This window comes from Gadus morhua, chromosome 8, assembly GCF_902167405.1.
Source record: "Gadus morhua chromosome 8, gadMor3.0, whole genome shotgun sequence".
In the NCBI taxonomy this organism is placed as follows: Eukaryota; Metazoa; Chordata; class Actinopteri; order Gadiformes; family Gadidae; genus Gadus; species Gadus morhua.
The window spans coordinates 18,961,908-18,986,801 of record NC_044055.1 but is presented as its reverse complement, the minus strand read 5'-3'; the positions used below and the strand labels follow the sequence as shown (position 1 = coordinate 18,986,801).

General features: G+C 46.5%; 2 protein-coding genes and 1 long non-coding RNA gene across 4 annotated transcripts in view; 1 reads left to right on the top strand and 2 right to left on the bottom strand.

Moving 5' to 3' along the window:
• Positions 1 to 1,041, bottom strand: part of camsap2b (calmodulin regulated spectrin-associated protein family, member 2b) — a 35,962-nt gene extending 34,921 nt beyond the window's left edge. The window contains 1 exon segment of the mRNA XM_030363789.1: positions 404 to 1,041. Within this exon segment, the coding sequence (XP_030219649.1) occupies positions 404 to 542 (139 nt within the window). The 5' untranslated portion in view covers positions 543 to 1,041.
• An 872-nt stretch (positions 1,042 to 1,913) lies between these two features.
• Positions 1,914 to 5,245, bottom strand: ticam1 (TIR domain containing adaptor molecule 1). Of its 2 annotated transcripts, none has more exons than XM_030364148.1 (2): positions 4,939 to 5,245; positions 1,914 to 4,696 (listed from the first exon to the last, which is right to left on the bottom strand). In XM_030364148.1, exon 2 carries the CDS (start codon positions 4,564 to 4,566, stop codon positions 2,797 to 2,799), a length of 1,770 nt encoding a protein of 589 aa, XP_030220008.1. In that variant the 5' UTR covers positions 4,567 to 4,696; positions 4,939 to 5,245; the 3' UTR covers positions 1,914 to 2,796. The 2 variants fall into 2 exon arrangements, with proteins under 2 accessions (XP_030220008.1, XP_030220009.1); XM_030364149.1 differs by having other exon boundaries at positions 4,829 to 5,242.
• A 7,487-nt stretch (positions 5,246 to 12,732) lies between these two features.
• On the top strand, positions 12,733 to 23,587 carry LOC115549386 (uncharacterized). The gene is made up of 2 exons (XR_003977763.1): positions 12,733 to 12,932; positions 22,520 to 23,587. It is a non-coding gene; the product is annotated as an uncharacterized LOC115549386 (long non-coding RNA).
• The last annotated feature ends 1,307 nt before the right edge of the window (positions 23,588 to 24,894 follow it).

Genomic DNA, 24,894 nt, shown 5'->3' with positions numbered 1-24,894 from the left:
AGTCCATTCATCATCTGACCAACACGCTCCAAACTCCCTGTCACGACCATGCCTCTAGTCTTGTGGTCAGTTTGCAGTATTAAAACAAGATTGGGTAGGATTGTGGGATATAAAGCAGCTCTAGCCACATTGTTTCAGTGGAAAAGTGTACAATGGCAACAAGTTACAACACCAACTTTGAACAAGAACTCTATGCATTGATGATGAGCTTAATAGCCTATTAATGACTGACAGTAGGTCTATTTTCTGAACGTCTCCTCCAGCCAAAACGACTGACAGTAGGCCTATTACTGCGAAAATAATAACTATCGGGGATGTCACTGTAATAATGAGACGGGGATGCCAGTGATGTGAAACATTCCCCTGATCGTGAGCAGATGTGAAAACCAGAAGCGCCACCTACCCGATCCGAAGGCTTTTGCAACCAGCCATGTCAGGCTGCATTTGATCTTAGCCCTGGTGAAGTCGTAGTGATCGAAAGATGTGATGGTCGGAACGATAAAAGTCCGTCTCATCCCCGGGCCGTCTGCCGCATCGCTCATTTTCCACCCTGTTTGACTGTTCCGTTAGACCGCAGATCGCTCCGCCGCTGGGGCTCGACGCGCGGCGGAGGACATCCCCTCTACAGGAATCCGATGCAGTAAATTTCCTTTTCCCAAAAAACTTTGAATGTAGGCTAGTAGGCCTACCACTGCTGAGACGACCGACCGGTGTACACGGAGTCTACTCGAGGCGGCCTTTCCATGAGATCTGAGCATTTCACATGTCGGTCCATGATGTCAAAATATCCTCAACGCAGACAGAGCAGTCTAGTCTGTTAGGAATTTTTTTTTTTCTCACTCCCTAATATTTACGCCAGGTTATCCATCATAGCGGACTTGGCTGTAGGCTACAGACAGCAGCTCAATAATGAATAAAAAAAAATAGGTAAGAAGGTAGCGGATGTTTAGCGCATCGTTTGATCCGTATTTTCCTTACGGTTTCCGTCCCTCAAAGTCGGGGGCTTCTTTGCCTTTCCCTGCTGCCGCATTGATCGGAGGAGAGAACGTACCGCGCATGTGCGGTCCACCCAGCCATTCCAGGGATATAACTGGCTCCAGACCGTTTAGCCGCTGACTTTTCGCGCCACATCGCCGCTCATACCTTATGGAAGTTGTTATAATAAATCGACCTGGGTGGAGTTGGGCCTTTAACTAATATTTGGTCGAGTTATTTCCTCCAGGTCACAGAGATAACACATTGCGTAGCCTGTAAATCGGTGGACACAGCGAACTTGCTGCACTGAAAATCATGCTATCAGAAAACGGATCAAGACATTGTATTCTGTCTCACCTTTAGTAAGGCCTACTATGATGGCACTTTAAGGAAAAATACTCATTGGCCAAAATCCATAGGCTATCAAATAATGATAATCCCAATTCCATTGTGGGCCTATAATTGATTTAGTGTTGTTTACCCAAAAAGTCGAATAGTATTGCCAGCCAAAAAATGCCATGATCTCCTATCTGCAGGGCTTGTTTACTTGATAAGCAGTCCGGCAGAATCGACATCGATATTGCCAATTTTGTGTGTTTTGTGATTTCACCCATCATCCATAATACCACAGGGACGAGTGCGGCCGTTTACAATGAGATGGTATGGCAGGCTTCTGCAAGCGAATATAATCAGCTACCCGGAAAGAATAATATCACTATTTCAGCCTTGAACATAAATCAAACATATTTGAATGAATATGGTAGTTGAACTGGCAACATTTCACTTATTTTTTTAGCAGGTAGAAGGTCTCTTTATGGCTGCAGGGCTACATTCTGGTCAGCCTGCTGTGGGATTAACTGACTGTGTTTATGTTACGACCCTCTAGTCTAGGGGAGAGGGGGTAAAATAAAGCCAACTCAAATAGTACAGACACATGGTTTCCGAAGTAAACAAAAGGTTTATTGCAACAACAAAAACATATCAAGCCCGACATTGGTCAGGGAAGTACCGGTAGTCCAAAAAATAAAGGTCCGGAGAGGAAAACCCAAACGGGGAAAGCCAAAACCCACAAAAACATGGGTGCGTTAAAGTTTACATAAGTGATTGAATCCCCCTCCACTATCAATGCACGCTCGATCATATGCACTCACACCTATCAATCTTTTCTGTATATTTGACCGTAAAGTTCATTATTCTAGTGGTTCTAAATGCATGCATTCATTAACAAACCGTAGTGTGATTACAACTTACACAAAATTAGAAGCGATTTGAATGGGCACAGATAGATAAGCTAATAGAACACTGCTGTTGTTTTTTTAATCTTCCTGGACAATCAGATGCAAAATTCAGATAAACAAGAGCCCATAAACCAACTAAGTAAAGGGTAGATTTGTCATTTGAGCAAACACGCAGATGAACGGATATACATATTAGGAATCTTAATGGTGACGGGACAAGATGACATAGCATTATGAGAGCATTGAGGGTCTATAAGTATGCAACAACATTGCTCCCTAGTGCCCATGTTGTGTCTATACAGCCAATGGATGTCGTAATTGCTTTTTGCCAGAAGATGGCAGACCTGAGCTAAATATGTATCGGCCCAGTTTGCATTGTGTGGAATTTTAAATAAATGTCTGTTGTGAAACCTACAGCAAAGGCCTTAGTGGTCAGAACAGTTGTGATCATTTAGTGTTCTTAAGACATAATAACATCGTTGTACTATTAAAACAATTCTACACAGATACATTCAACAATCATTGTAGACCAAGGAATTTAAAAACAAAATCGAACACCTGCAATGTAATCAATCCCCCTTTATCAATTGTCTTCATCCTTATCAACATAGTTTGTGATTGAATCTCCATGATCCACAGTCATTGTGGAGTCATTACCAACTATTACGTAATTTGCATGGGCAACGGTAATGTTTTGCGGCTGCTGCCACCCAGGAACAGGTAATGGGAACGGGGAAGCACCGCCTTTCTCCACGAGAACCCTGAAACCCTCAAGCTGCTCTTTGGCAGTTGCCGCATACATGTCGCAGAGTAGCTTGCGGTGCTTGTTTGCCTCTTTCATTCGCTCCTGTCTCCTCAGCTCCTTCTTCACCTCCTGCGCTTTGGACCACACGCTCTCCTGCGTTCGGAGCCTCTCCGCAGACAGGACCCGTCTGATTTTCTTGTCGAAGCTGCTGTTCTCCTCCAGAAGAATCAGTGTCTTCAGCACCATGGGCAGGGCGGCCTTGGCCATGCCGTTGTCCCGCGGCAGCAGGGGGATGACGGTGTGGTTCTTCAGCCTGTGCTCTATGGAGTGGATGAGCGCCGCCTCGGCCTCCACCTGGAACCGCCGGTTCCTGACGAAGTGGTTGGTGAGCAGCAGGATGGTGAAGGCAGAGTTCTCGATGGCGTCGTCGATGCACTTCATGGTGCTTCTGCCCGGGACGGCAAAGTCCTCGGAGAACGTGGCCCCCACCAGGGTGCCCCCCCAGAGGGACTCCACTCTTTCCCTCATGGCCTCCGCCATGTTGACGTCCTCAGCTGCATGCAGGATCACAAAGGCATAGAATGTATCCACTTCTTCTTCTTCTTCTTCTTCTTCTGTTTTTTTGCCTGTATCAGTCTTTTTTGGAACAGCGAATTTGGGGGAAGGACTTTTAGGCGCAGCAGGTGGTGATTTGGAATGGATGGATGGTGTGGTTGTGGTTTGTTTCTCGTCTTCTTGAGGGGAATTGACGTCTGTTGTTGCAATGCTGCAAGGGGAGCCATTCGAGCTATTCTCTGATGTAAGCATAGACGATGCCTCCGATGAATTGGATGAAAGATATGAGCCAGGTGCATTCTTTTCTAATTCATCTTCTGCCAAACTCTGAGGTTTTGAATGGGAGGGCTGTGACGCTACTGGTGTGATTTGGTCGCTAATAAGCACCCCTGTTGTAGCTAAACTTATCTCTAGATGCGTAGGATACGAGTCAAAGGAAGAGCTAGCCTTTAGCGAGCAAGGCATGCTGAGATTGCTGTCTGATTTACCTTGGGTCAGGGACAAAGCTCTACTCTCTTCGTCTGCTCCACCCACAGATGGAGGATGCATTCGCATTGACATTTTCTCTGCAAACTGAGGCCCATAGGGATACTTAGCCTCTTCTATCAAGAGTTGGACTTTAGAATCAATGTTTTTTTCACCGTAAACGGAAACCGCTCTCGAATATGCAAGATCTCTCAGATGTGGGTCACACAGCCTTTCCTTAGACAATACTTCAAACATGCGTGCGAGGTGTAAAGGTGTCTCTTCTCCTGCCGCAAGATTGTCAAGATGACCACATTGCTCTCTGAAATCCTCCAATTGGCCCCCAGCCGTGTGCCACTTCTCAGCCAGATGGTTTGCCAAGGAGTTGTCTTGTAGCGCCTGGAGTTGGTCCAGGCCCTGCGTCTCTTTGTGGAGGAAGAGGAGGCTCAGGGCGCGCACTAGGACCTCCTCGGGGGTTTTGCCCAGCTGGTATGTCAGGCTCAACAACCGTTCATTTGGCAAGTCCAGCAGAAGTCTTATGACATCTGTCAATCCAGTTCCCAGTTTTTCTTCCCCTTTTGCATCCATGTTTGATAGAACAAGGATCAATGGATCAATTCACATCCACAGATATATCCAATGACTGATAGGATGAGCGTCTTTTTTATGTCTTTTTTTCTGCAGGGAATTACTAAGCATTATATTTGATGAGTTGCACCTGGTTGTTTAACAGGAGATAAAGTGACAAGACAACACAGTCACAATATATTCAGTTAACAAATGAATTATACTGTTTGTAGTGATACAAATACATTGTCATCGATGTATTATGCAATAATAGGTAACCTACGTGGAGACTTAGGACTCGAATGTTGCCTTGACATTTATAATGCACAAAAAAAATCAATGTATATCATCTTATCATTCGCAATTCCACAAAATAGTTTCGAAATAACTCACCAGCATTATACATTTAACAATGAAGCAAGAAACATGAACGACCGATTTACACCCAACTAAGGAAGTGAGTTGCAGTGACTCTTCTGGTCAAAGCAACCAATAGGAATTCTTCTTGTTCGACTAGAATAGTTTGTTGGTAATATGCCAGCCATAATGCTATTGGGCAGAGCGCTATTGGGTACCGTTGACATATCACCGGTTATAACTATGTAATGTTTCTAATTCGGCCTATACAATAAAGGATATATTATATTATATTATACACATTTTGAGACTATAAAGGCGCTGTCAATCGAAACATGCAATGTATGAGGTATGGGACCTCATGAGGGACATACGACGAAAAGCGCGTTTTTTCCTTATTTTTTCAATACAGTTACCTTTCTAATTTCACGTTACACATTGCACTCGAAACCGTAACCTTTTAGTTCTACAGTAAAGTAAATAATGGGCATGTACAGAAAAACGATATGAATACATGAAATAAAAATGCTCTGACAAAAAAAAAAAAATGGGGGGGAGCATAAGCCTTTTTGTGTTATGAAGCCCAAGTATATTTTTAACCATGGCAGCCACCACCAACCCTGTATTTACCAGGGGTGGGGTCACCCCAGGCAGAGTACAGGCCAGCCTAAAACCCCTCTGCGGAGCACAGACATGGCGTCTCCCGTCTCAGTGAGTGGTTGAGTTTGCTATGTTATGTTTGCTTTATGGCCACATCTTAAGAATTACCGTAACTCTATAGAACATGTGGTTATGGTATACGTTCTCCATGAACATGACTCTGTGACGTTAATACTACTGTTTTAAAATGAACACTACGTTGCCCATATTACCCAAACCCCCTTGTTTTGAAATGTCATCCTTAAACTAAGAGACCATCATAAAGACTGCACCAACAGACTGCGCCGAGTATGTTTAAAAATGCTCAAGACTACACACACACACACACACACACACACACACACACACACACACACACACACACACACACACACACACACACACACACACACACACACACACAGGCACACTCATGCACACAGGGCTATGAGTGCATGTGTCTCCACAGCCCTTGGGGTCAACCTCCTAGTCCGTTATGTAAGGGGCTAGCAAATGTCCATCCTCATTGGGGTCAGTTCCTTTAGAAAGAGACAAGCCTACCCTGTAGCCATGTTAGTCAGCCTTGGCCTTCCGCCTCAGGATAAACACACACATCGTTTAAATTTAGAAAAACCGTCTGTCAGTTCTGCAAACACTGGCCTTCTACACACATTCACTCATGTTGTGTAGAACACAAACACTTCTGACTCCCGGATTCCCGGCAGTATCCTCCACTTGTATTTGAGAAAATGTTATTCTGCAAAACATATCAATTTGTAGTTGTGGCCAAAAAAAAGTTGTATCCCTTCATCCAGGTGTCACTTTAAGGTAGTAAAACAGTCAAACGCACTCCCATGAACATGATAAAAAAAAGAATGAATCTGTATGTGTGGGTGTTTGTGTGTGTGTGTGTGTGTGGGCGTGTGTGTGTGTACGTGTGTGTTTGTGTGTGTGTGTGCATGTGCACATATTTCTCCTGGCCGTGGGAGAGAGCTCTGAGGGATACACAGAAGGGTCACATATAAGAGGCTTTAGGGCAGACGAGTGAAAAGGGGGCCCTTTCTTGGACAGAGACTAGGGCTTATGGATGAAAGACTTATGATCAGGGGGGATGCTCTCTCCCTCTCTCTCTCTCTCTCTCTCTCTCTCTCTCTCTCTCTCTCTCTCTCTCTCTCTCTCTCTCTCTCTCTCTCTCTCTCTCTCTCTCTCTCTCTCTCTTTATATCTCTCTCTCTCCCTTTTCGTTCCCTTCCCCACACATATTTAGCATCAGGCCGTTCACAACGATGCAGACAACAAAGGTGGACACACAAAGAGAGGGAAGATATAAAGAGATACAAAGACAGATTGATAAGATAGATAAGGGGGATATGGGTAGATGGAGAGAGAATAATTGAGACCTTGGTGGATTGATATTCAACCTCTTTACAATTCACTATGAGAGCGAGCGAGAGAGAGAGAGAGAGAGAGAGAGAGAGAGAGAGAGAGAGAGAGAGAGAGAGAGAGAGAGAGAGAGAGCGAAAGAGAGAGAGAGAGAGAGAGAGAGAGAAAGAAAGAGAGAGAGCATTGCTCTTTTCCCAGCTCCTCGATTCGTCACACATGCTAAGAGAATTTAACACACTTGCTCCTGTCGGACAAATATATGCTTGCTCTCTCTCACTCTCTCGCTATCTCTCTGACCCTCAATCTCTCACATACACACACACAGACACAAAAACACACTTATGTTGGAACTCACACACACACACACTCACACACACACACACTCATGACCGCACACTTATTGGAACACTACATCTGTAGTGCCCTGTGTATGGACTCTCTGTTGACAAGCTGAATGAAGCACCTGCAGCAGGACCCTGTCTGGCCCAGGCTGAAGACTCAAGGATATGCTGGTACTTTCCATAATCCCCTCATTGATGCTGATGATGGGAGAGCCATCCAGAGAGCAGTACTTAACTAAACACATAGCAGCACGTTATAGCAACAGCAGCCCATACAGCTGGGTATTATTACCCTCAACCGTCAGTGAGAGGCAGAGGAACCTGAAGGTGATTGTGGTGGACGGCTTCAGCTGGCGTCGCGCAGTTCATACAGTTCTCCTAAACCCAGTTATCGTCTGTGCCTCATGACAGAGAGACAAATAGACCAAGCTGGAACAAACATTGACGCAAGTTTATGATGTTTATACAAACCGGGGGGAAAAACAGGTAACAGAGCTGAGTTAATGTGACAGTTAACTAGCATTAATTCAGGAGCCGGGCTAAATGAGGCACGCCCAGGGACATGAGCAGGGGACGGGGGGAGACGTGTGTACTGTACCACACTGGACCATGCTTGGCTGAGCATGTAGGCCATGCCAACAGAAACACACAATACAGCCTTCAGTGATGGGGGAGGAGGAAAGGATGCGAGCAACCAATAGACACATAGACTAATGCACACACGTATGTGTGCACCCCACACACACATGCACTATCACAAAGGAGAACATAGGCACACACACACAACAAACACATATGCATGCTTACAAACACACACACACACACACACACACACACACACACACACAAATAGACAAACACAACTGCATATACAAACGTACACACATCCACACAAACACACAAATAGCACACATCGACACACACACACACACACACACACACACACACACACACACACACACACACACACACACACACACACACACACACACACACACACACAAAATCACATACATGCCAACAAAATGCTGCACACATTTATATGCTCAAGCGTATATAAACGCACAGTGACACATACATACAACTACACACACAAACTCACCCACATACAAACACAATCTCTCACAAAACCACAATAACACAAATACATGGACACAAAATTCACCAAACACTTTCACCTAATTGCACTCACGCACACATACACACAAGGACACGTACACACACATTTGGACACACAAACTCACACAGAGGCAGTGATGCTCATGGGGTAGGCAGCAGTAATGCTCATATCAAAAAATATTCTTTGATCAGTATGACAGGAAGGGCCCTCGCCCCTGGGGAACCCACCAACTCTAGCCTTGCAAAAGCACATTCACAAGAAATCAGCCGTGTTTGCATTTTCAACACAATCTTTATGTAAGCGGGCCGGCCATGGCTGATATTTAGCTTCAATAATGTGCAGAATATTTGAATCGGATTAGTTCCAGTTTGATGTCCAGAATAGAACAGCAGGATTGAGCAGGACACGAAGTAGGTTGCATGTATAATCCCCTCATTTTAATCGCTTTGGAATTTGCATAGCTAATTTACATACCAGTGTCATTACTTGAAAATTCGCGATCCACATATTCCCCGTTTTAACTACTGCTGCAAAAGGTATTTGAATGGTGAAAGTTCTTTGCCACTTAATACTTTAATTTAATACATTTTTAGATGTCACTTTTTTAAATGTGTTGATACAGATACACGAGTCATGCGTTGGATTTTGATCCGGAATTAGGCTTTAACTCAAGCATATTGTCTCTCACGATTGGACAGCCGGTAAAATATTCTGCAAGAGGAAAAACACAGGAGCAGTGAAGATGAATTATAGAATGCGGAGAGGAAAAGGCAAGAGAAGGACAAGAGAAGGACGCATGAAGGAGGAGAAGTTCCTAGAAGAGACAGGAGGCGGAAGAGGAGGAGGAGGAGGAGGAGGAGGAGGAGGAGAGAGAGGAGAGAGAGGACGTGAGCCAAGACATGTAAGACTGGGGGGGGGGGGGGGGGGGGGGGGGGAGTTGAGTAGGCTGAAAAAAACAAAACAGAGTTTAAGTGTGGCGAGAGGAGGGGAAGGAAGAATTCAAGGCTTTGGTTTGGTCGTAGTGAAATGAGCAGGACACCCGGGTCGGGCCTTTCTGCATGCAGAGTGGACCCCCTTTGGCTTCTCTCGCCACGCGACAACACCAGTAGTTAGATAGGTTTGGGCAGAATAGTCTTCTGCCCCAACCCTGTGTCACTTGTGTCTTCCTCTCAAAACCCTGCGGATGTTCCCCTTGCACAGCAGATGCACGGAACCAAAGGATGCGGAGCATGAAAAGCAATGGGAAATTCATTACATATTCCTACCCCCCTCCGATCACCATAATCACCACAATTAGCAGACATCTGCAGTGACTCTAAAGCCGGGAGTGTGTGTTCAGGCAATCAGAACAGCTTCAGCGGAAAAAAAACCACGGACCCCTCTGGGATGGGCCCCATCCAGAAGGGGAAGCATTCCATTAGCAGCCCATGTGATTCATGGAGACGGAGGCTGCGCTCGTGGTACCACAGGAGAATGCTGCCCAATGGGAGGCCGGCTCTGCCATGTCGGCCCTGGGCTGAGGTGGTCTGCTGTGTTTGTGTGTGAGGATGTGTGTGTGTGTGTGTGTGTGTGTGTGTGTGTGTGTGTGTGTGTGTGTGTGTGTGTGTGTGTGTGTGTGTGTGTGTGTGTGTGTTCCCGTTGTGGCTGACAATCAGCCGAGTGAGGACATTAACCGGGGGAGAGTGGTATGATGTTTCTCGTGACCCATCCAGATCGCCCAACAAAACCTGTGTTGTTTCTAATGACACCTTTGAATTACCTAACTGTGCAAGGTTAACGTGAAGCTATTTTCCTTGTGCATTTCTCCACGCGTCGACTCTCCCAAAAATAACACAAGCGTTGAGCATTTGCGACGCCTCGTTCTCTCCTCGCCAGACCCAGCACCCGTTTCTATTATCCCCGAATAACAAGGTTAACATGACAGTGAATATCTGATATCTGATATCTTAATGTATCACCATGATACACCCCCAGCCAGCACAGAACCTTCCCCGACCAGAAACATTCACAACCCTAATGATTTCTCCTTGGATAACTCTAATGACAGAAAGTCTGAGAACTAATAACAGAAAGCAGTGGGAGACGTCACTCTTAACTAGGCACAGTATGTCACTACCAAATGGTTTAAACGTGGGCTTAAAAGGAGGAGGATAGGTTGTCATGGAAATCTACAGCACAACCATTCAGCAATCTTTGTACTTTGATACTGGGCGCGGTGCCATGTGTATGCTTGGCAGCTCAGGTATGGTCCCGCAAGGAGACGTTAGTTCATCATTGTAATTAACACAGGTGCTTATGCACGCATGGAGTGGGCACACGCACACATACACTCACACACACACACACACACACACACACACACACACACACACACACACACACACACACACACACACACACACACACACACACACACACACACACACACACACACACACACACACACACACACACACACACACGGACACTGACATGCAAACACATGAACACACTTATACACCTACACACACTGACGCAAACACAGACTCATTCATACTCATACACACACACACACCCACACACACATGCTCGTTCATACACGCACACAACACAACACACACACACACACACCTACACACACACGTTTCAGCTATGCATGCTACAAACTCAACCCAGAGGAAGTGCAGATTAGATTAAAGGAGTTTGCAGCCAAGGCTGTTGCTCTCATTTGGAGGTTTAAAATTAGACGCTATGAAATGTAGGTGTTACTTCTAAGAGCCCTATTCCCACCGGCTATGCAAATGTATTTTCAAGCGAATCACATCATAATCAGATGATAATGTGCTGCTTTGTTGAGACGTGGCGCGTCAGCCCGCACTTTTCTTGCAGGGAAGAGAGACAGAAAGGCAAAAAAAATAGGAAACCAAGGGGAACGCGCCAAAGAAAACCGGCTAATTCGTGTCCTCTTCATATTTACCGGCCTCACCACCCGGAGTCACAATGCACTTCCCCGTTGGTGAGCGAGCTCGGGCCTACAGCCGGTGGCTCGCTCCCTCTTGGTCTGCCTGCTCCACGGACGCCAGACCATAAAGACCTGGGTGGCGTCGGGCAGACACACTGTCGTTGTGCTGCTCTGTGTGTGGAGAAATGTGTTGGATCACCATGGCTACCGGTCGGAGCCGAGCCCCCCTGCTGTGGTTATGGAGGGCTGGGTTGCCTCCTCATACAGAGCTCAGTATGCAGGTTGACATCTCCAATGGGCTATCATGATGGTGAGTCTCTCTCTCTTATTCTGTGTGCGTGTGGGATGTGTGTGTGTGTGTGTGTGTGTGTGTGTGTGTGTGTGTGTGTGTGTGTGTGTGTTAGAGATAGAGTGTTAGTTCGCAAAACATCCTCAACCCTCCGCAACACACAGACACAGACAATCGCACACAGCCTATGTATTAAGCTCTGTAGTGACAATGGTACTGGGTGTACTGCTGCTGGGAAAGGGGGAAGAGGGCCTTTTATGTCCTACATATTTCATTATTAGTGTGGTGTGGGAAGCAGTCAACGGACAGAGACATGCCTACAGTGTAGTCCATAGTCCTGTTTGTTCTCTGCATACATAGTAGGCCTACTCTATTTGAAGTATCAACCACTTTCATGAAAATATCTTTCCTAAAGATAAGCTGGTTATCTAGTATTCCCTGACCCTGTGAGTGGCAGGACGGAACATGAGAAAGCTTTGAGCGCTATTGATTCAGTCTAGTACTCTGCGAGTACCACAGGGTCTGAAGTGGGAATTATCCATGCACCATTTCCCCCTTCTTCTCCTATGTGCAGGATTCTGCAGCTCCTGCTTGCTTGTAGGCCTGTAGCCTGCAAGGCATCTGAATACCAGATCCCTGATATATAGATTGTGATTGCACGTTGGCCTACGTTCTACCAGTGCCAGGAGTAAGGTGGTTGTTCTTCTTCCTGGTGTGTAGATCAAAAAGCATAAGTGTACGCAGAGACACACGCATGACACGTTTACCAGTATTTGGTATGAAGGTTAAAACGTGCTATTGCGGGATCTTGAGCATGTTGCAACAGCGTCGTAAAAAAAAGTACAATTTGAATTGGTTAATATGCATGAACGCACTCAGTGTTGCATAACTAGGAGACGGAGGGTATAAGTTATCCGAATTCATATTTTTAAGAACATTGGCATTGTTTGGTACTAGACCGCTCGATCCGCTCCGCTCCCCCCACCCGATTCTACTGAATAATGTAAAAGCAGCCCACCCCTCCACTTTATCGTCCAATTGGAGACGAAAATTATATCAAGCTATCTTTTTTGAGCCAATCACAGCCCTGCCGTTGCTCCATGTAAACCGGGTGCCCTCCCCTTTGCCTCTCAAACAGACGTAAGCTGTGGATCTCAGACGGAGAGGTGGACACTGACTGGAGTTCGCATGGAAGAGAAGTGATCAGAGTGAAACGCCACAGTGGCAACTTTGAACAATTCCACAGAAGTAGGCTCAACCTCGTGAGGACGTTTTCGACTTCTGTTTTGCAAACAGGGCCTTGCAACGCAATGTTTTTGTAAGTATGATATTGTAATATATAAACATATGCGATCATATTAATGCATCGTTACTAATGTATATTTTCTCTACAATAGTGTTGTGCATGTTGATGTAATAGGGCGAATAACATTTTCTCTAGCCCGTATAATAATATGGGGATCATTGTTCCTGTTTTCCGTAGCTTTTGTAGCTGGATAAACGTAGGCTATTAAAAGCATTAATGGTTACTGGCGGGCGTCGTGAAAATTGTTGAACCACTGACCGAGTGCAGAATCCTATGCATGGCGTGCTGCTTCCCACCCCCAGACACCGGCGTGCACGGGCCAGCGGTCAGCGTCTCGGCGCGTTCAGCGGACAGTGCACATGTCACCAAATAAGCTCACGTGAATTTGGTCAACTTGCGCCCAGAAAGAGGGATGCCTTTGATTATTAATTTCGTAATAGGGGGGTCATCTGGATAGAAAAAAAGAGCGGGTTTAAACCATCTGACCCAGTCGCATTCCCCCTCTACTATAATCAACAACTTTTTATGTGTGTCCCTCAAATATTTTGTATTATAGCAGGTTGATAGGTTGATGAATTTACTACATAAGCTCATACAAAAGTTTAACAAAAATCCTTAAACTCTTGGTTAAATAAAAGAAAATTAATGCAAAGGATTGCATTGCGTAATCTGTGGGACTGTGACAAAAGCTCGTAATCGCTATCAGTTATAATTAAGCTTGACAATGCGTACTCGCTTTGTCCGAACCATCTGTCATTGTATTGTCAATACACCCGCCTCTCTTCAAAAAGATCCAGACACCTGAAGACAAAAAAATAAATCTGTGATTATTCAGAGCCCCCACGGGCCCCACCCTCCCGATCTCCTCCGCGGTTCACACACTGTGCGGTGTGCCTGTTGAGAAGGATGCTTTGACTCATAAAAATAGGCGCGCTTACGCAAAGGAGACACTACTCCACTTTTTTGATGTTCCATCACGCAAAGCGCACCAACAACTCGATTATAATTATTTTTCAAAATGTAGTCCTTACCTGCTAATGAAAATTGATATTCTCTGAAACATCTCTCGCGCGGATTAAATACACATAATGGTAGGCCTTAGGAACAATAACAAGAAAATGGCTACGAAGACTACATACTTTTGGGTGTAAGCTTTTTTGAAAATATGTCATCGATGCAAATTGCTACATGTCAGTCAAAAATTCCAAGGGCTATTCTATGCCGCTTCTGTTCTTTTTCAGCGTAGGCCTATAGGCTGCTTTACCCTAAGTAAAAAAAGTAAAAAATGTTGCAGGCCTAGTTCTTTCTAAAACTCATGTGGTGCTGAGTTTCTTGGTGCCAACGCATACAGCGCCTTAAGGTTAATGAGCCAGGCCCCCATACGTTCTCCTGCCATCTGGAGATTTTAGCTCCAGACGCTTAGCACGCTACAGCACATCACGTTAATGAGCATGGACAACATACAGTCTGCTAGAATTAACCAACATGTGCATTGTGGCCTTTCTTCCAAATTTTCTAAAATGGGGCCACTCTAGGGAACCGAATTTAATGAACATGAGCATCGGTACCTCGCTTAAAACAATCTTGTGTAGTCATAATCATCTTTTGAAGCGCAAAATTGTATTATGCTCACTTACGCCCCCCGCCCCCACACAACAGGGCTGAGCTCCACGTAATTCATTTTAGTGTCGTTCCACTGGGGAGAGCCTAAGCAGCAGCAAAGTCCACGGTTGAATGGCGTAGCAGGCCTCTGTCTGCTACAACACTTCCATGGAGTTCAATGAAACGCTCTCTGGATGGAAGCACGACATCAGAGAGAGGCAGAGGCAGGGGCCGAGTGGATGTGGAGTTCATCTTCTCGCAGCGTGTGGGGAGGATCTTCTCTGAACCGCGGGAGCGTCAATGCAATGCAACCCTCGCTGTCATGTTCCGCCTGACCATTAGCGATCCAGACGACCGTTCACCTCGGAGCACCGTGGCCTTCCACAGGCCCATGTTGTCGAGGCAATTCTTAACCTCAAACGACAAAAACACAGCTCATATTCTCCTATTCCAAGGGTCTTTGTGTGACTGTGGCATGCCCCTATCAGGTTGCAGAGTCTTGCCGTTCCCACCCCCCTGTGGTTCAGAAATGAAAGATTACCCCCCCCCCCGTCCCCCCGTCCCCCCACCATCAATTCATGCAATCATTAATAAGTACCATGATGATTGTTGGTATTTGTTGTTGTGTCATGTGAGACCAAATTGAACCAAGAAATGGTTTGATGGACACAAATGTGGCCGACTGAACTTCGTAAAATGAAGTTGAGTCAACAAAATAGCGCAACATCATGCGTTTGATTTTCAAAAAACTCCTGTGTGTTTTCCCCATGTTGGCAGGGTTAGGTAATGGATGGACCCCTTCACCCTGCCTCAAGGGAGTTAGGGGGGTTATTCCACCGATTTCTTAGATGAGTAGATGACCCTTGACCCCTAGTTTAGCCATTGGCTAAGGTCAAGCCAGGTGGCTTTCAAGAGCTGATCTGCCCGTTCAGTAGCATGTGACATTTGAACCCCTTTTCACTTTGACAATCAAATGCACTTTTCAGCACATAAGTGGAAAACCCATTCACCCTGTGTGTGTGTGTGTGTGTGTGTGTGTGTGTGTGTGTGTGTGTGTGTGTGTGTGTGTGTGTGTGTGTGTGTGTGTGTGTGTGTGTGTGTGTGTGTGTGTGTGTGTGTGTGTGTGTGTGTGTGTGTGTGTGTGTGTGTGTGTGTTTCAAAGTGATTTGCAGGAGTCTTGAGTCATGAGTCTAGTTTTGCGTCACAGGTAAGGTCATGGTTCAGGGAACACTGATTAAAAGGTTATGAGAACTTAACAATCATTACCCATTCCCCCTCGGCGCCCTCTCTATCTCCATATTGTATGCGCCTTCTCAAACCTAGCATGAAGTACATTCACACCATGCATTCTTGACTAATCTCCCTGCGGTCCACACCTTCTTTCTCTTTTTTTTTTTTACTTCTCTGGAGGACGTACTGAGCATGTGCAAGGCTTAATAAACTGAGACATCTGTCCAGACTGCCTCATGCTTCAAACACCTCTTTTATCTCTGGGTTCAAACCATGTGTGCTACCAGCCTCCCAGATAAGTGAATTTGCCAGTAACGTGGTTCAGACCGATTCAGGTCTGCCATTGCTACCTCCATCCTGAGATCGCTTATTTTTTTCCCAATCTGGCATGTTCTCTGAAGGGTTCTTCAATCATGAAAGCACATTGGTTTATGGCCGAAAAAGAGAAGTCTTAATCTGAATCTTGTTGGGGGTTGATGGGAACAGCCCGTTTCCATTCTGTCACCACATGGCGTCTGTTTGTGGGGCCACACAAGAAAATTCCCCATGGAAAAATTTGGACTCTTTCCCATTGTTCCAAGAGGAAAAAGGGGAGCTTCATATGGAAGTGGGAAAGGCCAGGAAATGACAGACATTCTTTGTGCACTATTTGAAAATAAACTTGCCGCTCCCCGCTTCCCGCCCAACAGCTAAGGAATAGATGGAATATGAATGAGGAATGAATGAGGATTATAATCCCTACAATCCGCTTGTGGTATTAGTACTTCCTGCATCTATTCCGCCGGTGCACATCCTAGTCTTGTATATTGGAATTTGAGTTAAACAGGCTGTTGTTGTCTCGTGGGCTTAGTTCCATCCGCCCATCCCCCCCCGCCATTTCCTCCCCTTCAATCATACAAGCTCTTATGCTCTCGTCTGTCATTTGTCCTTATTTTGCCTCACTTGACCTGCTCCAGGGCAACACACTGCCGGTCTCGCGCCGTTCTTTATGAGGTGTCACCGCGGTGAGGCCTGGTTGCCAGGGAAGAGGCCACCGGAACGTCAGGCTTTGCATTCAGCTGGCTCCGCCTGGGTCGCTTAAGGAGAGAAGAATTAAACTCTCTTCATCCCTGATGAGGCGATCCACAACAATTCTTAATTTTTTTTTGCAGAGCAAAATTGTATAAATATTAGAGAGGTTAAACACGCACCGAAAACGCAATTTTGAAGCCTTGACTCGGTTCCCTTTAAAAGTTCACGGCCCTGCTAAATGAGATAAAGGAAACGTTGGGTAGATTACACAGCTCTCGGTTTCTGTTCTCCAATCCTTTCGACATTATTTCTAAGTGTAGAAAAAAGGCAACAGGTGTCCACGGCTTCTTGGCAGTGGCGTCTCCAGCCTTTTCTCTCCCTCTGAAAAGCCTTCGATTGCCTCCCACTCCTCCCTCCTCTTTATTTTCTCTCTTTTTTTAGACTTAATAACAGGTTTTATTGAACAGGCTCTTCCTTCTCAGCTGGCCAGGCTGGAGGCCCTGCCCCCCCTCACACGTCACTCTCCCTCATCTCGGTCTCTGTCGCTCTCTCGTCTCTCGGTCTCGTTATCTCTCTCCTTTAGGTGTCTCTCTCTCTCCCATACGTCCGTCTCTCATTTCTCTCTATCCCATCCTTCTCCCGTCTCTCTCATCTCTCTCTTCCTCTAACCTCCTTCCCCCTGTTGGTTTTTCCCACCACCGGGGCGACTGGTGGTTCCCAGGTATTTGACCAGTGTAGCGTGGCAGGCAGGCTGGCAGTGCTGGCTGGGTGGATGTCTGGAAGTCCTGGCCCCCGTGTGAGACAAAGGCAGCCTGGCTGCGAGGGGAGGATGAAAGGGAAGCGAGCAGGGGGGTTTGATGCCACTCCTTTTTTACAATGGGAAACCTCTTTAGTGAGGTTGTAGAGCAAATAGGCTCGTTGTCTCTCTCGTGCCTTCTTTTAACAAGCCCTGTTGTTTTGTTTGTGTGTGTGTGTGTGTGTGTTTTTTTTATATATTCGTGAGTGTGTGTTTCTTTTTGATTATATATTCCAAAAAAAGAACAAACAACGTCCGTGCTAGTATGGTACTACACTAGCAGATCAAATTATTTTCTGTAGACATGTTCCGTAGAAATGTAGTAAACGATAAATACATTGCTCCTGCAGCAGAACCACATTCAGACTCCTTCCCTTTGATTAAAAGATACAAATGTGCGTTGTCTGCTAGCATATCTGCTGGGGGGTAGAGGGGCTGGGGGGAAGATTGAACCACAGGCGTCTTTTACAGCCCCCTGCTCGACAGACAACCCGTTCTCAGACACTTCTCTTCCGGCGCTTCTTTATGACATCATAAATTCCGCCATTTCCTCTTCCCGGCCCTAGGTGGGTATAAAGGACATACCTGGCCAGTAATTGTCTGTCTGGCCCTCTCATCTTGACTGGGTCACTCTGCCGACCAGAGTCTACTTCCTCTGGCTTACGAGATTGCCCACAGATGCAACCGGAGAACTTCCTTAGATCTCAAAAAAGGTGGACCCCTGAACAAAGGGCTCCTATTTGGCGAGGGCCGTAGCTACGACTACGGCGCTGTTTGATTACTGTGGACGTAGAAAAAGCAAATGTTTGAACTTTACTTCATTTTTTTGGGGGGGGGGGGTTTATCGTTCGGGTCACTCCGGAGTCAGCGGTCCCCTCCCGCCACCTCCTCCGTGTTTGTGTCTCTGTGTAGCGCACAACACTGAAGACCAAACACAATGCGCACCCTGACCCGGCGGTACCCCTTTGTCCCCGGGTCCGAGATTGTGGACTAAAGAAGAGAGTGAAGGGAGAGGATTAAAGAAGAAAGAGGGAGGATTAGGAGCACGTAGAAGGTCTTTGGGAACGCTCAACATTCATGTTGATCTGCGGCCGGGCCAGGGGCTCCTCCAGGGAAGTGGGAACAATGCACGCACCAGCACCACAACATTCCTCAGGGTTAGAAAGGTCAGGGGTCGACCAGTTACCCCACCCTGCCAATCAGACCCGAGGCACTAACTGACTCCCCCCCTCGCCCCCCTCTTTTGTTTTTACTCTGTCTTTGCACTTGTTGAACGCACCGTGCACTTGTTGACCGCGGCGGCCCCTCTGCTCTCTGTCCCCCCGATAGGCTCTCCCTACGGTCAGGGCCGCTCCAGCGCTCCAACGCTCCCTACCTCACTACTACTTTACTAGCAAAACGCTTTTTTCCAGCACGTCTGAGTCTCAATGTCACTTGAAAAAGAAACAGGCAGGAAAATAGAAAAAAGGAAACCAAAAATAAACTACTTAAGAACATGTAGGCGTTTGAAGTCAAACATGCAAGAAAAAGGTAATGAGTTTAAAATAGATTATTTTGACACAGCGTTGAGCATTTAAAAGCGAGCGCCAGTGTTCACAGGAAGCCGCGAATGACAGGAAGAAAGGAGGGAGGGAGAAAAAAAAAAATCTTCCAGCTACGGGGATATGTTTACACCCCAAGTCAAATTCTGTTAGATATTTCAGTGATTACACTGGCAAGGCACAGACACGGTTTTACTGGGCCAGTTGTTGCAGGTTTTTGCAGCAGTTTAACGTTTTTGGGGGGGGGGAGGGGGACCGGTCCGTGTAGCATGTGACACATAATCCTCAGCCAGATGTGGAGGAAGCCCGGCTCCGCTGTAGGATGTGAACCATCACGCCACATCTGGCCCCGCTTGGCCTTTGGCGATTACTGTACATAAAATACACTGTAATCACCCCGCTGTAGAGTACACTTGGAGTGACAGGGGGTTCCTGTCCTGAGACTGGCCTCTGGTTTGAGCTGAGAACAACTGCGTCCCTGACACACTCATGATTTTATTACGACAAATACGTTGCCGAAAGATAGAATAATCCTGATGACAAGCACATGCAAACTGTCTTTGTACAAATCGTGTTCAGATTCGTATGCCTCGTCTCTTAACATCTCTAGGATTTATTTGAAATACTCCTGCCGGTTAGCTAGCTAAACGTCTGCTCTTAAAACGAGATGTAGGTTAGGCGCCTCTATAGGCACACTCCACGTCTGGCAGTCATTATGAATGAATGTACAGTATATGCTGTGGAGTCGGCCCCCAGCTACATTAGATGGCTCGCCCACGGGTCCATCGGACCACCCGAGAGACGCACCGCGGCCACTTCCTGCTGCTCCTCCTCCTCCTCCTCCTCCTCCTCCTCGCCGCCATTTTACCCACATGGTTCTGTCTGGAAAGTTTCTGCTGTGAATGCACCAATTTGTGTGTATGGATTTTTCCTGGTTTCCATTCTTCCAGACGAGAATAGATACAGCTCGTGTCTCGGTTTCTGACTACACGATGGAAGAACTCCTTTTTTTTTTGCAATAGTCGTGATCCGACTTTTATATAAATGTATATTATAATTTGTCTATACATCTGAGATTGTCTTAATAAAATAATCAGTGTGGACACAAGTCCAATAACCTTTTGAAGCAGACCAGTATAAACAAACCTGCATGGTCTTACCCATGACCACGTACAGTTGAGGAAGAGGAGGAGGAGGGGAAGAGTGAAAGGCCTTTCTGGTCGCAGCTGTGAAGTAGCGCCCAACATAAGGGACAAATACGGTCCGTTTTTAGTTGTATTATTTTGGCTGGCCTGCTGACGGCCCTTTTGAAAACCTTCTTTGTAGAGGCTGAAGAGCTGCCTCTACAGGGTCTAATTCTTTGGGGTCCCGGCGGAGAAAAAGTAGTGTAGGGTCAGGCGTTGGTGGACCTTTCATGGTGAGAGGGGTGCAAAGGCTGTATGCCATATGGGGTAATTATGGAATGTTTCAAAAGATTATTTGTGTGTGTGTGTGTGTGTGTGTGTGTCTTTATGAGCAGGGTGCGGGAGCATATTTGTATGTATGAAAGGAGTCCGTGGCAAACACGAATAATAATACACAAATGCCCAAACACTCCTCCATGGATAAATACATTTTTGCTTTGTGTTCCATGAACCAGTATTATTATTTTTTACGAATAACTTGCAGTACTCATACAGTTTATTTATATTTTATTCTTTGTGTTTGTGCTCAATTGTCAGGGGATCTTTGTGAAGCATACAGGTATTTATTGTGTTTGTCGGCTCCGTGTGCCACGGTGTAGGCTGGCTGTTAAGCAAACAACGGCACTGATAACGGGAACGCCGTCATTGCCACAGTCAATGTCTGTGCGTCTGTCGCGATGAAGCCCTAGCTTTTAGCCTCCCATGTAATGTGAGGACTCTGTGGGCCAGAGACGCGCGCACACACACACACACACACACACACACACACACACACACACACACACACACACACACACACACACACACACACACACACACACACACACACACACACACACACACACACACACACACACACACACACACACACACACACACACACACACACACACACACAGAGAGAGTAGCGGTCCCTCCACACAAAGAAAATATTCAGCTGTAGATTGGGGGTCCCTCCGAGGGCGTGACATTGAACTGTTGGGGGTGGGGGGGGGGGGATTAAGGGGAAATGCCTGGCTGAGACTGGGGTTGCCATGGCAAAGACCCCTTATTCTCATTTCCCTCAAACCTATGCCTATTTTTTATATCAGGTCTCATTGTGGGGTGAAGTGTTTTGTGTGTGTGTGTGTGTGTGTGTGTGTGTGTGTGTGTGTGTGTGTGTGTGTGTGTGTGTGTGTGTGTGTGTGTGTGTGTGTGTGTGTGTGTGTGTGTGTGTGTGTGTGTGTGTGTGTGTGTGGGGAGGATGTTATATATGTTTTCTGTATTATTTCCTGTGTCTGTGATCTTTCGATTGGATTTAATTCAACCTTGGAGCAAACTAGCTAACCCTTCAAGTGATCATGCTTGAATATAGATAATCACCTATTTGGAGTTTGTTTTTTGTTCTCCGTTTTTTGATAATGACATCAGTTCACTTCCATTAAAAATTGGGCTTCCTCATTAAAATGGTAGATGGATGGATATGTATTTATCAAAGTCTTTTCAGACATTTTTACTCCTTAAGAAACACACACAATGTCTGTCAGCAGAGGACTCAGAATCTCTGCGTGTTGCATCAGTCTCCCCTTGTAGCCTGTCTCTTAGCATGCTAGCGTGACGTCAGCCTCCTAACGCCCGAGCCCAGAGCGGGGCTCCATCGTCCCCCTCTGTGTCATCAGCTCCTTCACCTCCTCCTTCACCTCCCGGGGAGGAGGTGATAAATAATACCCATATATCAGCATTCATAATCCTGACGTCAGGCCTATCCAGTTGTGTGCAGCCGTGGGCAGAGAGGCTAGCAGGCGTTTGTTTGTCCCACTCAGTGCCGTGCCGGTGACAATGGGAGCACTCAGTCTGTGGTCGGGCCAAAGCTGAATGCTGTGCAGTAGGACGTGCAAGCATTGTTCCTCCCCCCCTCCCCCAAGTCCTTATCATCCACTAGCACCAAAAGCTGATTCATAGGCTGCTAGTTTCTTATGTGATGTTCGTGAGGGTCGAACAATAAAGACGATAATAATCCTGAATCCATTTTGATACAGTGTATTGAACACCATTGTTTTTGGTTGGCGGGGGATTTCGGTTTTCAATTGAAATGGGCTTTCGAGCTGAAGCAGCTGTTCAGTTGTTCAGTTCCACTTGCAAAGTTTTTGTTTTCATGATTTCGTGTTGTGACAGTATTATCAGCTGTGTATTCCGCGATGGCATCAAAACTGGACAACACCACTGACATCCTCTGTATTTGTGTGTGTGTTACAGAAGCTGCCGTGGACCGAAGCTCAATCTCCCCTCGTGCCCGGAGTGTCTCCAACGGCTGACGTCCAAAACACCACTTTTAAAAAATATATATATTTGATCATTAAGTTTTCAATCTGAGTATTTCCCATTTAGTAAGTCGTTCCGGGCAGGTCCAGCTATTTTGTGTCGAGTCACACTCCAGTCACACTGCAGACTATGAAAATAGGCTTTTGTTGCTGTTGTGTCTTAGCAAGGCTCCTCCTCCCTTGGTGGTTGTGTCAGGCTCATCCTCCCTTCCTGCCCTCCGGACACTGAACTCATTCTGTCACCGTCTCCTCTGCATCACCGTCCCCCCCATCCCCGTCCCCCCTCTGGTTGTTCCTCTGCTCTGTGACCTTACCCCTCAGTGGTGTGAGACCTGTCTCTCCCTCTTCCACCCCCTCCATCAGCACACACCCCTCTCAGCCTCATCCTCTTCTCCGGACGTGTCAGCTCTGCTTACGAGACACCCTTCCTCTCTCTCCCCCCCCCCCCCCTCTCTCCAGACTTCCGACTCTGTTGCTTGCCACGGTGAACATTCAACGCTGTCGGTGAGTTTTGGTATGGATCACATAGAAACCATCGACCGTTGACTGTGCCCCGTGGCACGGCCCGTCTCGACGCCATCGCCGACCCGCCGCTTCCGTGCGAGAACGGAGAAAGGGGGGGAGGGAGGGAGGGAAGGAGGGAGGGAGGGAGGGAGGGAGGAGAAGAGAGGGGGAGGGGGAGCATTCCAACGTTTATCAGCGACACACCACGACGAGTCACGCGCAGAGCGAGACAAGAACGAGATGTAACGTAGATGATGTACAATCACGCACATTGCACATCATCACCACTGATCTCACACTGTTTCCAGTGTCTCGTCCCGTCACCCCCCCCCCCCCCCCCCCTGCTAACCGAAAGGAGCAAGGGTCACAATCAACATTCATTGCTGTCGCTGGGTTGGACTGTGTGGAAAAGCTCACTGAACAATGAGTGCAACTGTGGCCCAGATCTGCCTTACTCTCGTGTCTCTGCCAATAAAACGGAAAACAACCGGATGTGAAACGCTGTGATTCCTTTATTTATACAACTAGCTTGTTTTCCAGTTATATTTCTCTCCACTCTCATTTTACCCCTGTCTGTCTGTCTCTTCTCTCTCCCTCTCGCTCCCTTCCCCTCACGCTTCCCCCTGCCCGGCCCTCTAAAGGCTACAGGGGAAGAAGGGAGACTGAGATGGAGAGAGGAAGAGGGAGAGAGCGAGACGCAAATAGACTTGTAGCTGTTTGCTTGTCCTCTCCCTCCTCTCCTCTAATTGGGGGTTGTGTGTGCAGCAGGAGGGGAGGAAGCAGAGTGAATGTGTAATCATTTGGAGTCTCCTGCTTTAGATGTTTCATTCTTCTCTTTTTTTGTTTGTCTAATTATACAGTGCATTCAGTCAAAGCCCTGTGTGTGTGTGTGTGTGTGTGTGTGTGTGTGTGTGTGTGTGTGTAAGCGTGCATGCGTGCATGAATGCATTTTAGAGCTCATAAGGAAGGGAGGACACTAAATAAACTAGGCACAGGTTTACAGGCCTAGAGAATACGTTTTGTAGTTATCTATTTCCGACTACCTGTGTCTATGAACTCACTAGTGGTGCCAACCAGTGCATCCAATTCAAGCAATTCCTAAAAAGTATAAATTAGATTGCTTCTGGCTGGAGACTGCTCTGTTATTATCCGTGTTTGAGTTTCATGAGAGACTGTCTCGCCGTGTAGTGTGTGGCCCGTGATGGAAGACCTGTCTGGCTAGCGCAGAGTGCAATATGTTATTTTCCTTTTTACCGAAGCTTGGTGGAGGAGCACGCACGTCTCCAACCTTGGCTTAGACACATCATGTCCTGTAAGCACCCATCTATCTAGCTTTTTCTCTCTCCCCCCCCCCCCCCTCCCCTTTGCTTTCTTCTTCTTTATTTATGTCACTCTTTTTCTCTTTCATTATTAGGCCTACTAGGTGATTTGGTGATTTTAACATCTGAAATTTGCAATATGAATTTGTTGCTTAATAAAGTTACAATGAACCAAAATTGTGTGGTATGACAATTTTTTTAAAGTGAGTTTACCAATCCACTGGAGCTATCTCTGTACAACCATCACATAGCAAACATTTTCTCGCTACAGTTCTATAGGCCTACTGTCGTTTTCATTTAACATCCAGACCTCAACCCCTACTCTCGCTCTCCAAAAGTATCTTTGTATTATTCATAGAAAAGCACTTTGTGCAGTCGTGCAGCACAGGCAGCGATGATGATGTAATGATGGCTCGGAGCACAAGTGTGGAGTGTCATTTTGGGTGGATTCGTGCGACCGGAGGGAAAAACAGCACAATAAAGTTAG